Raw genomic sequence first — 14,334 nt, 5'->3', positions numbered from 1 at the left:
CAAACAAAAGAAATGTGATGCAAACAGCAGGCAAGAGACTACATGAAAAAGGCATGCTTAAAAGTGTGCGGGTGGGAAAAATGTCCAGCGATTTTGTATTGAATTAAAATACAACATATTTAAGACACAGTGCACAAGAACATTATTTGATTTTCAGGTTTTAAAAAATTAATGTAAAGAAGATAGTGCTACTGCAAGCTCAGATAAAGTCAAAAGTGATAAATGTTTATTAATGTTAATTTCCTAGAATACTTTTAGGCTTTACGGCAATTAGAAAAGAACGCACACACCCAAATAGGCATTTGCTAGTGTACGTCCAGTTTACACATTTATAAAACACAGACGCTGAAGCATTCCCATTTTTGTTTGTGTCAGTCACAAAACTGACACTAACATATCTTAGAGTAGGTGGAGGCTCCAAGTAAAATGTTAGGTCTTCCAGAAATTAGGACTCCATTTTGTAATGTGTCACAGTGTTAAAATGGAAAACCTTAAATATGCAAACAGTTTCTGTCATAGGGTCCATTCCCTATGCATGCTATGTGTTACCTACTGTGTGTACTCCACTTACTAGTGTGATTTACAGACTGGTATGGTTTTTATTAATTAAATATTAAAAATGGTGTTTCCTTTCCAGCAGCCACTGCATCTGGCTTCAACACTTCGATTGGACAGTGTAAGATCAAACAACCAAACTAATCGATCGATTTATCTATCAATCGATTTGCCTTCTCTAGATAAATGCATGCAGTCCCAGCATGCGGCTTGAATCTGCATTAGCCAAAGATTTGAATGTTCTTGTGTGGCTTGTTGCTGCTGACGGCGTGGTGCTCCAGTTTTCCCTCAGCTGTTTCTCCTGTGTGATTTCCCTTCAAATTTGCCTCTCCCTAATTTCCCCCCTCACCTTGTGTTAAAGAGGGAGCAATTTACTGTTATGAACTTAGAGTGATATGCCCTCGACAGCACGGCTCAGTGTAATGAAGGATTTTGTAATTAGCTTAAGTATATTGAAGCTGGGATTACACATGTATGGGCCAGCTGTTATTGGAGTGTCTCACAGAAGATCTAGACTTGGTAATGTAGAATTAATGTAAACAGTAACTAGCCTTTCAGCATCCACGTCACAGATGGACATAAAAAAGCACCCCATTCGGATTCAGTGCTTTAGTAGCTCATTCCGTTCTTTGACAAAAGGGAAGTGATTTTGCCACCATTTGACAACTGAAAATCTTAACTCTGTAGTTTGTTATAAGGAACTGAATCTTAATTTAAATGTTTCTGCCAAACGCTAAGTCAGGATTGGAATGGAAAGGCTGTGGTGATCTACCCACTTATCACAAGTTGTTCACATTTGTGTTTGTGCCCATTTTTTCCTAGGCTTATTCTTTCCTGGATAGATGTAATATTGCTATTATATATGAAAATATGTTATATGATTTTAGTTATAGTTACAAATGACCTTGCAATAATGATATTTGTCACTTAGTATTTTGTGACAGGGACATGAATAGCAGCAAGTCAGTTCAAAGGCAGTTGTTGCTATTTCTGAGTTCAGAGCTACAGTTTTTCTGAGGCACTTTTTGAAGCTATTGCTAACACTTTAAATATCAAAAGTGTTAGTGCTGTTTTGAAGTGAAACATAAGATCTCAAGGTCTCATTGCGTCATTATATTGTACACCTCACAGAAGAGCCAGCAGTGATATTCAAATTTTTAGCCACCAGAGATCATGTCGTACAATGTTTGGCTGGAATGGCCCTTGAACGAAGCCTAAGGACAATTGAGCTGTCTGCCACACTTAGCTAGTCTCAGGTAATTAATATCTTTAAATTGTCCCATCTCAATTTCAAGCCAACTCATGATCTCCTGCAAGGCAGGGAAACTACGTCTGGGAACCTGGCCCAAAGCCTCCATAAACACACAGAGCTAGGGAGCGAAGAGGGAGGGGTGAACCAGGTGGTATCACAGCGCTCCACCGTATGTTTCTATTTTCCTTGATTTTTTTTCCATCTTTAAATGAGAGAATGCTGGATCTGGAGACCGTCTGGTGGTACGGCTGATCAGTTGGGTCAAGTGGGACATCTAACCATGAGGAATTACAGGTGTCCTAAGCAGGTCATTATTAATGATACAGCAGATTACAGCTGTTATAATCTTCCTCTGTGTTATCATAGTCCACTTGCATTCCTGTGGCTATCTTGGATTGATTAGTGTGCACGTAAGCTGGTTTTCATTAAATCAGCCAGCACTTCTTGATGAGTCATCTCAAAGTGCTTCTGCTATTATTAAGCCAGCAAGCCATAAAAACAGTAAACCTCCGTCAGGACTTGGTCCTGTCACTGAGACGTATGTGAGTCTTTTGAGACATCTTGATATAATAAGAATGCTTGGCATTTGATAAAACACCTATTTCTGGAAGCTGCTCAGTTCTAAGCACTATTTCCAGGTAGTGGTTCTTTTCATGAAGCGTCCTTGCAATGATAGATGTGGCTTAGTCAGGTTAAAGAAAAAAAAAACACTGCCTCACGTTTAGTCAACATAAACTTTAATAAATAGAAGTTGACCACCTCAGAATGCACTGACCACAGTGCTTGAAATGGCATCAAACAGGTCTTGAGATCGACATGTTCCTTTCCTGGAGGGGCACTGGCTGTAGGCAGTGTGCTGTGTACTGTCTCAATGTGTTTTAAGGCAGCAAAAGCAATGAATTCAGTTATGTCAGGGTCCTCAAAGATTGTACTCTTGAAAGCCTAAGGTAGGTCTGAAAGGCCCATAGGGGCGCACTTATACTTTCTGTTGTACATGTCCACGAAAGGTATGTATGATAAAATGAAACAAATTTCAAATTATTATGACTACTGGTGAACCATTCATATTTTATAACCTAGCACCCTACTGAAGAAGAGGATCGAATCGTTCTCTCCTATGGTACCGTTTTATGTCACTTTGACTGAAAGGTGTTAATGTTTTATCAAATGTGACTTGAAATGACAAATCTTTTGGTAATTCACATACAATAGACAGAAAAGAGGGGTGTTTAAACTCACCATCCATTGTAGTTAATCACGTTATGTTCACAATCATGAAGCTGGCATGAGATATTCAGTTGTCCATACCGAAAACTAGGGATGCACCTGTTTGAGTGTTGTGCTGCAATGACAATATCCATTTTTGAATGTATGTGGAAATGCTGATAAATAATCTGATTTGTAGATATTGGGAATGCATTTAATATAAATCAGTAAAATTGAGTTATGTATAATATATATTTAGCACAGCAGCCCTGCATCACCTAAACCTCTTGAGACATCATTTGTGAGGTGTGCTTCAGTGGGTTTGCACTGGAGCTACAAGGCTAATGTCATGAAGAAATCTGGTAACATAGCTACAGTTTAGTGAACAAACCAGCCTCTCTGTAACTTTCCTTAATGACCATTGGGGGAAAAAACAGGTTTTTAATAAGTCATGACAGTTTGTACACCAGTATACAGTGTATGCATTTTTTTTTTGCACACATGATTAGCTAAATTTGGAGCAAATGATTGCTTTGAGATGAATGCGAATTGTGCTCAGGGCATGTGAAATGTGTACTGGAGTTTTCATAGAGAGATGTGTTCAGAAATTAGGCATCTGTTAAGAGTTTTAAAGCATTTACCTGAAAAGGCAATAGACAGCAATTCAGTGAAGACACTTTGCAGATGGATCATCGCTCTCTCTCAGTATCCCTTTACCTAACTCACTTATGAGAGAGGAAGAGAGAGATTGAGTATCTACTGGGATGGAAGAGCCAAGGGTGTGTGTTTGAGATTGTAGTGAGAGAGAGAGCAAAAGAGGGAGATAGAGAGATAGATTCTTTAAACGTAAGCTTAAAACTAGTTTCTTATGGTCTTTTATTTAACTGTTTATTATCGTCTATTTTCTCTGTCTTAACTTTACCTCAGGCTGCCCACACCTTGGGGATTGTACCTAATAGTTAGTAACACTAGTCTCATATCTTCGGTGCAAAACTACAGAAGCAAACTTTAAGAAACAAAAATGACTTAGCTTACTGACTACATTTAAGGAGAAGACAGAATAAACTGATAAACTGAATTGTTGAGGAACTAAAGTCTGAGATGCAGACTGGGTAAATCTGTCCACTTCTGTCCATAATTATTTCCCACCTGTTGACTCTCTCTCTCTCTCTCTCTCTCTCTCTCTCTCTCTCTCTCTCTCTCTCTCATATCCCTTTGCAGATTGAAATCCGTGACACAAAAGATCCTCGTTTTGGAGTGCAGCGGTTCCACTGAAGAGACGCCACCTCCTCTTCTTCTTCTTTCTTCTTCTCCTCCCTCTGTTTTCATTTCCTTTGCCCCAGTCCTTTCCACCTCCTCTCAGGTCTGCGTCTCTGACCTCAGTTAGGAAGCTGCTAGCTCAGCTCTTTGTAATATAGGACTGGCCTGGAGCACACTTCAAGCAGAGAAACTATTCTACACACACACACACAAACACACACACACACAAACACACATCTATAAAAAAAATACATTTAAAATCAAGACAAAAAAAATCAGCTTTACAAAAACCAACAACTCTGGGAAAATGATGAAACTTACACATTATTGGTTATTATTATTATTATTATTATTATTATTATACTTTATTAATATGATGACAATGTTACGGTGATGATTATGCTTGCAACAGCAGTATTATTTTCAAAATTACATATTTTATCTAAAATGGGAAAAAGAATAATTTCTAGCTTTAAGAGGATACATTAAAATGAATCAATGCATATGTATTAATGCTTGGGTGCTACTGGAGACACAGATGAAGAAAAAAAATCTAAGCCAAAAATCTAATAAAAATCTATAAAAAATAAATAAATAAATAAATAAATTTTGTACAGCACAAGATGTAATTTTGAAGATCGACTTTTTTCTGGAAGATTTTGAACTCCCTTCTTTGTACATGTGGTCAGCAACAAGAGACTAGAACAAGAGAAAAGTAGTTCAACTGTAAATAGATTTCTATGGAGACAGGGTACAGACACGACACATTTATCGACCCAAACTATATTCTTTCTATGCCCTGGAGTGGATTTATCAAATTTATCGTCTTTATCTCCTGATCAAATCTGAACTACTATTTCTCAGAATTTATAGCTCCACACCATGAGGAAAGCATTAAAGCTGAAGGTTAAACATCCTAAGATTTTTTTATTTTACCTTCATTTTTAGCATTTATCTCTCCACTTGGAGCTTCATTTCTTTCATTTTTTTGTATACGTTTTTCTTTCAGTCTTTCTTTATAAACAGTTAGAGAAATGTTGACCACAGTGGCTGGCAAAATAATAATTCTGGTTACAACAATTTCAGACATTGTTATTTATTCTTGCTTGGTACGATCCTGTTGCATTTGTTTTGTTTGTTTGTTGGTTTTTGTTTCTTTATTTCATCCATTTTGTCTTGAGGAAAAGCCCTGCATGCTGCATTTTACTCAGGCCTGACATGTGGAGCACTGATAAGTTGTAATTTAACATGTCCCAGACCCAACGAGTCAAGCATCAGTGAGACTATGATGGCACAACACAACAAAGCTGACCACCATAGCTCCAGACAGCATTCAGGAGCAAAACTAGGGAAAACAAGAGACTGATTTTTTTTTCATGTGTCGTGCTACAACCGACCTCAAGAAAATTAGTATTTTTAGTTACAGAAAAGTCCTAAACACTGCACTAGTCTCACTTCAGGCTCTTGTGAGGTCCACAGCTATGTCTGTAAGGACCTCAATCTTATTTTGGAAACATCATGTTCAACACAAAAGCAAAAATGTTGGATGGCACTGAAATGTCAGTCCTTTTTGGGTCACATCTGTGCAGTCATGTGATTGATTAGAAGGAAATGACAGATTTACTGTCAGTTTTCCTAAAAGGCTCTGGCTGATGCCAGCTTGGTGGTTAAAGGAAGGTCTGGAATTGCCAAAACAGCCCTTAGCTCTGAGTTTCCTGACTGAGTGCGTGACAAACGTGCAAATAGTACGTTTTAACGTCTGTGCTGTTATTTGAAAGCCTTTGATGTTGCAGCAATCCTGGGTTGGGCCTTCAAGCAGAAACTGAGCTTACTGAGGCTAACTGTGCACTTATACATCACTTACTCTATATAGATGTTTATATTCAACGTGTGTTTATATTGCCATTAAAAAGGTTGCTTTTTCATTTTCTGGTCAATGGTGGTTTTCTAAGTTGTAATTCTCCTCAGATTCCCTTCAGAACAACCTTCACACATGACACCCCTCTTGTGCTTGGGTAGAGCTTTGCTTGTACAGACTTCCATGCCCACCAAACGGAAGTTTCATTGATGCTGGAAATCGCTTCTTGGGTCAAATAAAAGGGAAAGACAGCACACACACTGCACTAAAAACTTGTGGACAGGTCTGGCTAGCACTGTGTAGCTACTGAGGTCGGACAATGGGAGGATTTTTGAGACATTTTTGAACAAGGACACCAAGTTGAAGAGAGAAATGTAATTCCTCCATATGGTGCTTTACCTTCTGCCCCTTCACCCATCAGAGGCCTCGTCCCTCCAGCCTCAAGCCTACGCACCGCACTGAGAGGAGAGGGGGGAGAAAGGATGACTGGGAAATGAGTTACAGGTACAGGAATTATAGTGGATGAAAGCAAAGTCAAAGAAAGAGGAGAGGTATAAAGGAAGCCTGGGAAACAGAAGCAATGATTCTTTTGTGGACATGGCAAAAAGCCTCCGAAAATCCCTACACTGTACACCTTTTAACTTTTGCCACACAGTCTTTCGCTCTGTCATCTATGAGGACTTATAAATGCAACTCTCTGTTTCCTTGCTAATATATGAATGAACATAATAGTGTTTTTGGGGATCATGTTTGATTTTTATGTCTTTTACGTTGATAAATTTTATTTATTTATTTATTTATTTATTTTGGTATATGCAGTCACATGAGTGGCTCTCAGTACAAAACCCTGAAGAAGAGCGCCTGCACTGAGCAATTACACATTTTCTATGTTCCAGCATACATGATTCAGCTTATAAAGGCTGTTACATTTAGCTGAAAAGTGAAATCTGGGCCTGCATTCCTCTTGGCCCACGTTTGTAAAAGCAGCAGAAACACTAGACTGCAGCGTAGGTCTTTCCAGGACTTGACCTGAGAACCACTGTACAATAGTATACTGTCCTCAGGAGTTCTTACTCAGCTGAAAAACAGAAAAAGACAAAGACAAAACATTAACTGGGAGAATGTGTTCTACTGTTTTTTTGAAGGAAAAGCTTAAAAAGAAAGATATTGTTTTTTTTTCTGAACAAATTTTGTTTCATGAAGTTAAATGTTCCAGCTCTACCACAGTATATCACACCCTTAAAAACATAGGTTCTATAAAGGGTTCTGTGGAATGATGCCACAGAGGAACAACATTTGGTTCCAAGGGGCATTTAATAGATGGTTCTTTAAAGAATCCTTTTTGTAAAGAACCTCCACATTGTGTAAAGTTTCTACAGTCTTGTCCAGAACAGTACGTCAAATCCAAGAACTCTTTAGGAACATTTATTTTTAAGAGTGCAGCACACTGTGGATGACATTTGTCACTGAATTAAGAGGAAGAAATGTAAATACAGTAGAATGAGATGCAGGTAAAGAGACGGAGGGACAAATTCTGGTCTCGGGTGTAGAAGCTGGGATACGGACCCTGGGAGAAATATTTAGAAGGGTTTTACTGCTCATAGGGGAGAGTGATTTTGATGCTTGTGACTCATTCTGAGTTTTATGTCCATATTTAATTGCCCTCCGTTAAGCAGCCTCACATGACGACTGCGTAATATCTCCATGAATATACCCACCCATACACCTTTTGAGGGAAAAAGGAAATGTACATTTTGCGTAGTGTAGGTAGGTGAAAAAAAATGCAGACTATTATTTATATATTTCCATGTCAGGCCCTCCCTCAAAACACTGTGCTGACCGTACTGGACATACCTCGAAACCAAAAACATTTAAGAAATCATTCTCTTACTTAGTTCCACTCCATGTAATTATATATCCTTTGAATTGATTTAAACATTATTTTACCTGAATTTTAAAAAAAGCTGTGTATGGCACACATGAGTAATTCTTTACGTTTCTAGTAACATATTTTTAGTAGATAATCTACTACAGTTATACCATTACTGTTTATACATTAAGGGTCCACATATTACATGTAACTTAGGAGGCAAGGGCAATTGTTTTCAAAAGCAGTAAAGAGATCATGTTCCCTATTTTAACCCATGAACTGAGATACTGTAGCTGCTGGCCTTAGCTGGTTTATAAAGGCATAGCTTGTGTCACCAATAACAGTATTGTAAGGCCAGCATTCTATAAAAAAAACTCTCTGACTTAAATATTTGAAGTGTGCATTTGCCTAAACACCTACAATCTGAGTTATTAATATGGAATTAATTACTAATACCTTAGCGGTGCACACTGGTAGTTTGCATACATGCACTGTCACTTTTTCTCTGAAGCCTCTCTCAAAGATTTTGTCATTTTCTTCATGTTTTCCTTTTGGAAAATCTCGTGCCAAATCAAAGGAGTAGACTGCTGTGGACAGATATGATATAATTGATTTATGCAGTATGGAGGTTTTTGTTTTTTGTTTGTTTGTTTGTTTGTTTTTTTCATGTGCATCAGTGTTGAAAGCTTTTCTGTTGGAGATTTTGCTTTGTGCTCTAGTTGTAAATGTTCTTTTTTCTCTGATATTTCTGGGATGCTGCGATGTCTCTCAATAAAACAAAACTGTTACGCGAATGTTACTGAAAGATTGTCATGGGGGAGTGCAAAATGGCTGACATCGTCACCACCACTTATACATTGTTGGTGTTGTTGTTTTAAGAGATGAAAAATTAAATAAATTAATTGAATATCAAGTTTTTGGTTTTATTGTGCATGATCTGCAGTGTCCTTATATGTCTACAAACTCTCCACGAGTCAGAGTGGTGTTTATGATCCAGAGGTAATTATCCAAACAAGTAACTGACCTCACCAGACTCGAAAACTCAGCCCTGCAAGTTAACAGGTACCTTATGTTGATGATGTAAGAAACCCTGGCTGTCACAGTGCAGGTTTAAATCTGACATATCTGTTTAAATCAGCCATGGCACTGAACGCTTATTTCATTCATGCTGTCTTCTAGCATAAAAATACCACACATGACCATGTTAACACGGTTACAGTTGGCTTCTAATATATTCAAATTATTCATAAAATTGCCAGTAAATGTATGTGAGTGTGCTGTGCCCTGTTATGGTCCATGGTGTGTTCCCCAGTGATTCCTGTTAGGCTCCAGACCCACTGCGAACCCAAACTGGATCAGCAGTTACAGACTAATAATTAACTAATTACTTAATCCGATCCACAGAACACCAGCATTTTTATTTCTTCATTCGTAATACTCTACATTTAAAAAATATAATCTATAAACGTATTAATGAATGGAAATGCAAATTAAACAGCAAACCATCAGAGGAGAAATTTCCTCATCAGTTAGTGTCATCACATCAGTTAGTTCATTATCATTATCTGTAACCGCTTATCCAGTTCAGGGCCACTGTGGGCCCAGAGCCTACCTGGAATCATTGGGCGCAAGGCGGGAACACACCCTGGAGGGGGCGCCAGTCCTTCAAAGGGCAACACACACACTCAAACATTCACTCACACACTCACACCTTTGGACACTTTTGAGTCACCAATCAACCTAACAACGTGTGTTTTTAGACTGTGGGAGGAAACCGGAGCACCCGGAGGAAACCCACAGGGACACAGGGAGAACACACCAAACTCCTCACAGACATCAGTTAGTACCTAGTCCATTTAAAGAGTTCAATCATTTATTACCAGGTATTTTCCTCACTTTCTCTCTATACTGCTGTGCCCTGGCCCATATGTTTGTGTGTGCTGAAGCATTGTGAAACACCCTTGGACACTATTCCAGATGAGGAGCTATCAGTACACACAGGACTTTAGCTCAGAACAAAAAATAAATAAATAAATAAATTAAAAAAAACAGCTCAAACTTACCACATGCAAAAAAAAATATTGTAAAGTTTCGTGACACAGCTAGGTAGATAGTTTGAGCTTGATAGATAGATAGATATATCTTTTTTCAGCTGATAGATAGATATATAGATTTATACGTAAATTCTACCCTCCGTTCCTTTTTAAGAAAATGATCTGTGACCCTGTCGTACCAACAAGGCGTCTTTTCCAGGGACTTGACTAGTGTCCTCTCAATGGCCAGCAGAGCTAGGCTGCTTAAACGGCCTTGGCCCATGTGAAGTGTGTCCGCCTGTGCTCCCACAGATCTTTACACCAAAGGATCGCTGATTCGCTCATTTCGCTGTCAATCAAAAAGGGATTCAGCCTCAGACAGATCATCCAATCATCATGCAGAAGCTGAGCGTCTGGGCCAGCCGAGGCCAGCCCACTGCCCCGTAGACCCCCAGGGACGCTGAGCGTCCGATGGGCGGAACAAAGCCCAGTATTTAACCAATGGCTCGTCTCGTTTCGCTGCACTTCGCTGCTTCGCTATTGAACTCTGTGGTCTGTTTAAAGCACTGTGAAGTGCGGGAATGATTGAGAGGAAAGCCGCACCTTTACCAGTGATAAGAAGCTTATTCTGAACAAAAGTTGAGCGCGTTGTAGTGCATATTTATTCAATGACATGTACACACAACAGTATATATTTGATCACTTATTTTTTTTACATTTTAGGGGAAGCCGAGCTTCCCTTGCAGTCTTAGAGCAATCGCCACTGATAGATAGATAGATAGATAGATAGATAGAGTTCTCTAGAGTAATGAGCACCATCCAATATATAACAGTTGAATTAGATAAGCTTTTGTGATTAGAAAATAATCATCCATCAGTACATGATCTTATTAATGCTCCCATGACACCCATCTAGAATCCATCTTTGGCTCAATTAACCCTTTAAAGCCAAACCTATCAAATATGATGCATGATCTTTGGAGGTGGCTCTTTCATCTTCTAATGAAGAGAACTACAGAAACAAACTTCATCCTTTTGGGGCATGTGTTCTGAGTTCTCTACTGAACTGTGAATGAAGTTGAAGCATTTCCATGCATTTACCAAACCATTACAGAATTGTTGCTAACATCTTGACAACACAAGAGAAAATATCAAGACTATATTTTTGCAAAACTGAAGCAATTCCAGGTATTATTTGAATGATGTTACTTGAGGTAAAACTAAGCATTTTTGTTCCATTTCACAGATGTAGTGTATTGTACCTGTCAAATGCTCATTAATTATAATAAATATTCAGAAAACACATTTAGACAATTTTAAACAAATACATATTTTTATTTTTCCAAAAGCCTGTGTGTTCATACTTTGTTGGTTCATTTGTCGACATAGATTTTGAGAAACAGCTTCAGAGGAAGAAGGTGATGATACAGGTGAGTGTGAGAGGTCTATAGAATGACCTCATACCTCAAGCCAAGGTTCAGACAGTAACAGAAACAACTGTAATTTCTCTAAATGTGGAAACACGGTTGTGCAGATCAACATAAAAGGGGCCTTTGTGGTTTTGGTGTTTTTATTACCACCAGTATATGAAATGTAAAAAGGTCAGAATGAGGAACAGACTTCTCTTAGGTCAAGGACCTCTGGAGCAGTGTTTCTTATTGGCTCAATGTTATGTTTTCCTGAGAAGTTCTGAAAAACAGAGGCAATCATTTGCCATTCATTGTTTAATTGAAATCAATCTAAAGAACAGTTTTAACTGATGCAGTGAACTAAATGAAAGACCAATTAGAGAAAATAATATATTCATAAATGCCGAACCATGATGCAATTTTTATGATCCAAAATATAAAAAATAATTACATTAGGATTTTTAGTTAAAGGGCCACATAATGTGTAATTTTCACAAAAAAAAATCAGATTTATTGTATTATTGTTTCATGTGTCAGGCTTTAAAGGGTTAACAGCAGATAATTGAAAAAATATAACAAAACAATGGACTTCCCTAACATAATATTCCAACCAACATATTCTCAGTTTGTCAGTCAGGAAGCCCTCTGGCTCATTTTTAGCCATGTACACTGTGGCAATTCCAATTTCATGTGCACAGCACTATCCACAACGTCACCTGGGGCCTTCATAAAATTAACATTGAATTTCTAGGACTGTTGTGGATAAGGGCTGCCATTGGCTGATAATGAACCAGACTGGAGCTGAAAATGAAGTGTGAAAAGCAATGCATTCTGAAGCCTGTAGTGGACAAAGTGTTCAGCTTTATCCTATATGGCAGAAGCATTCACTCAGGCATATATGCCTGTATTCTCCATGAGCATAAACCTTGCCTAGCAATGTTCAGCAATCCGCTAACAAACTAGCAGCACATTTAATATCCTGTAAAAGCAAGCCAACGCGAGGTGCAGTCTGCTGGAAACATGTCTTGGCTCGCCATGCGCATCCACACACCCCAGTGAGTTGGAGGGTTGTGTGTGTGTTTATGCACTATTTTTAGCTGCAGCAGAGCAGCAAAAAGATGGCTGGGGGCTGCGTGCAGCACGTTATGTCAGATGAGATCAGGTTTTGTGTGCATGGAGGACGCTCAGACAGGAAGGTATAAGTGAGAAGCCGTGTGCAATGGGCCCTCGAGCCTTCACTCTCTGGATGTCTCTCTTTTCTCATGCTCGCCATCCTTTTCTTTCAAATTCCTCTTTTTCTGTCATTTCCATGCACTACATCACTGGGCTAATCCATGCCCTGGAGACTGGGCACAGTGTGAAGTTCAGGCAGGGTGATGTGTGGCTCTAGCACTATGCCTGCATGAATCCGCAATCACAGCATAAGTCAGGTTTGTTCAGAATAGAAGTGTTTTACTGCAGTACACAAAGTCTTTATTTGAGAAAGAAGCCAGGAGCAAAATATTGGACATTCATCTATGTGCCAAAAAGGTAATAAATATATAAATAATTCTGAAAACTCCTAAAGGACATTGTTACTGCTCAAAGAAGTTTTAAAAGGGGTTACTGGATCAGTAAAGAGCCCTAAAATATACATTTATGTCATGCTCATAAAAATCAACCCAGTGATCTTAGTACTAAAGGTTTACAGTAAATATCACTGAAAAATACCCTTTGTAATGATGTGTTCATAGCCATGCGCCAATGCTGATTTACTTACAGGGAAATGCACTGCTATGTGTAAATTAGAGTTGGGCAGTATAACAATAACACTGTATTCCATTGAGGGCAGTGTTTATGACGTGTGTGCGCTGTGTCAAATTTCTGTTCTGTGTCTTTTAAGAACACGACCAACAATTTTGTGCATTTAAGTGAATCACAGGGAGGGGGCGCTGTGGGAGCTCACTGATGTGACAGTCTGAAAACTGTCAAAACAGTAGACCACTACAGTTGTGAGTTTAGCGCTGAGATTGGGTTAAGAGCGGAAGAAAAATAAAATCAGACAAAATACTCAGAAGACACTTCACTGGTGCTCACAGGTATGAGGCTTTATCCTCTAATTATGTGTGTTTTGAGTCTCAGTTTGCTGGAATATTATGTGCTGTAGGTTGCTAAACCCAGTGCCTGTTAGCTGGCCAGCTCTGTTTCTAAACAGTGTAGAACTGTCTTAGTTCGCTTATTTTTGAACTGTTCTCTTCCTCCAAAACCCCTCACTGAAATTCACTTTCTCAGAAACAGGTTTTATATCGTGTACACGTGTGTTGGTGTGCACTGTCGGGCTGTGCTGAGCTTAACTGCACAGCACAAACTCTCCGAAAACCCTTCAATCAACTTAGTGCTCAGAGATACATGGCTCACTGTAGTTCGACAGTGCACCCCCCACACCCTCCCCACAGTAATACAGTATATACATACAAAATACAAATTGAAAAGACAAAAAGTATAACTATATAAACTACTTTATTTCCTTTAGTTTCACTTTTATAGAACACGCCTAGACATGCAGGGACATTTTACCATCAATTCTGCACAGAATGCCATTTCATTCAGCACTCATTCAATACACACACACACACTGGTGAGAAATGGCAGCCAAACACACACAGCATACACTCAACCAGGAATGACTGTCCACCTGGAGGAGGGAGGAACTGGAGACCCAGAAGGAAACCCACACAATGTGGGGTAGAACATGAAAATTCCACCCTGATGGGATTTGAACTCAAGATCGCTGGTTCCAGGGACCAGGGACAAGATTTGGCCAGTGGAAAAGCAAAAGAGCCATGCAGAGTCGAGTCGTGTAGGTTCTATGCAGTGGAAAAGTGCCATTTGACTGGGCCAATCCAGAGTGT

The 14,334-nt window shown here is 39.0% G+C and overlaps 1 protein-coding gene across 1 annotated transcript in view; it reads left to right on the top strand.

Annotated features, from left to right (window-relative positions):
* The window catches only part of lhfpl4a (LHFPL tetraspan subfamily member 4a), a 41,668-nt gene extending 37,241 nt beyond the window's left edge, over positions 1-4,427 (top strand). Inside the window, exon 4 of the mRNA XM_066665276.1 lies at positions 4,235-4,427. Within this exon, the coding sequence (XP_066521373.1) occupies positions 4,235-4,288 (54 nt within the window). The 3' untranslated portion in view covers positions 4,289-4,427. The remainder of the gene's footprint in view (positions 1-4,234) is intronic.
* Positions 4,428-14,334: the final 9,907 nt, after the last annotated feature.

Source organism: Hoplias malabaricus, chromosome 3 (genome assembly GCF_029633855.1).
Source record: "Hoplias malabaricus isolate fHopMal1 chromosome 3, fHopMal1.hap1, whole genome shotgun sequence".
Classification (NCBI taxonomy): Eukaryota; Metazoa; Chordata; class Actinopteri; order Characiformes; family Erythrinidae; genus Hoplias; species Hoplias malabaricus.
The sequence above is the reverse complement of the archived record's forward strand: the minus strand, read 5'-3'. Positions and strand labels throughout refer to the sequence as shown.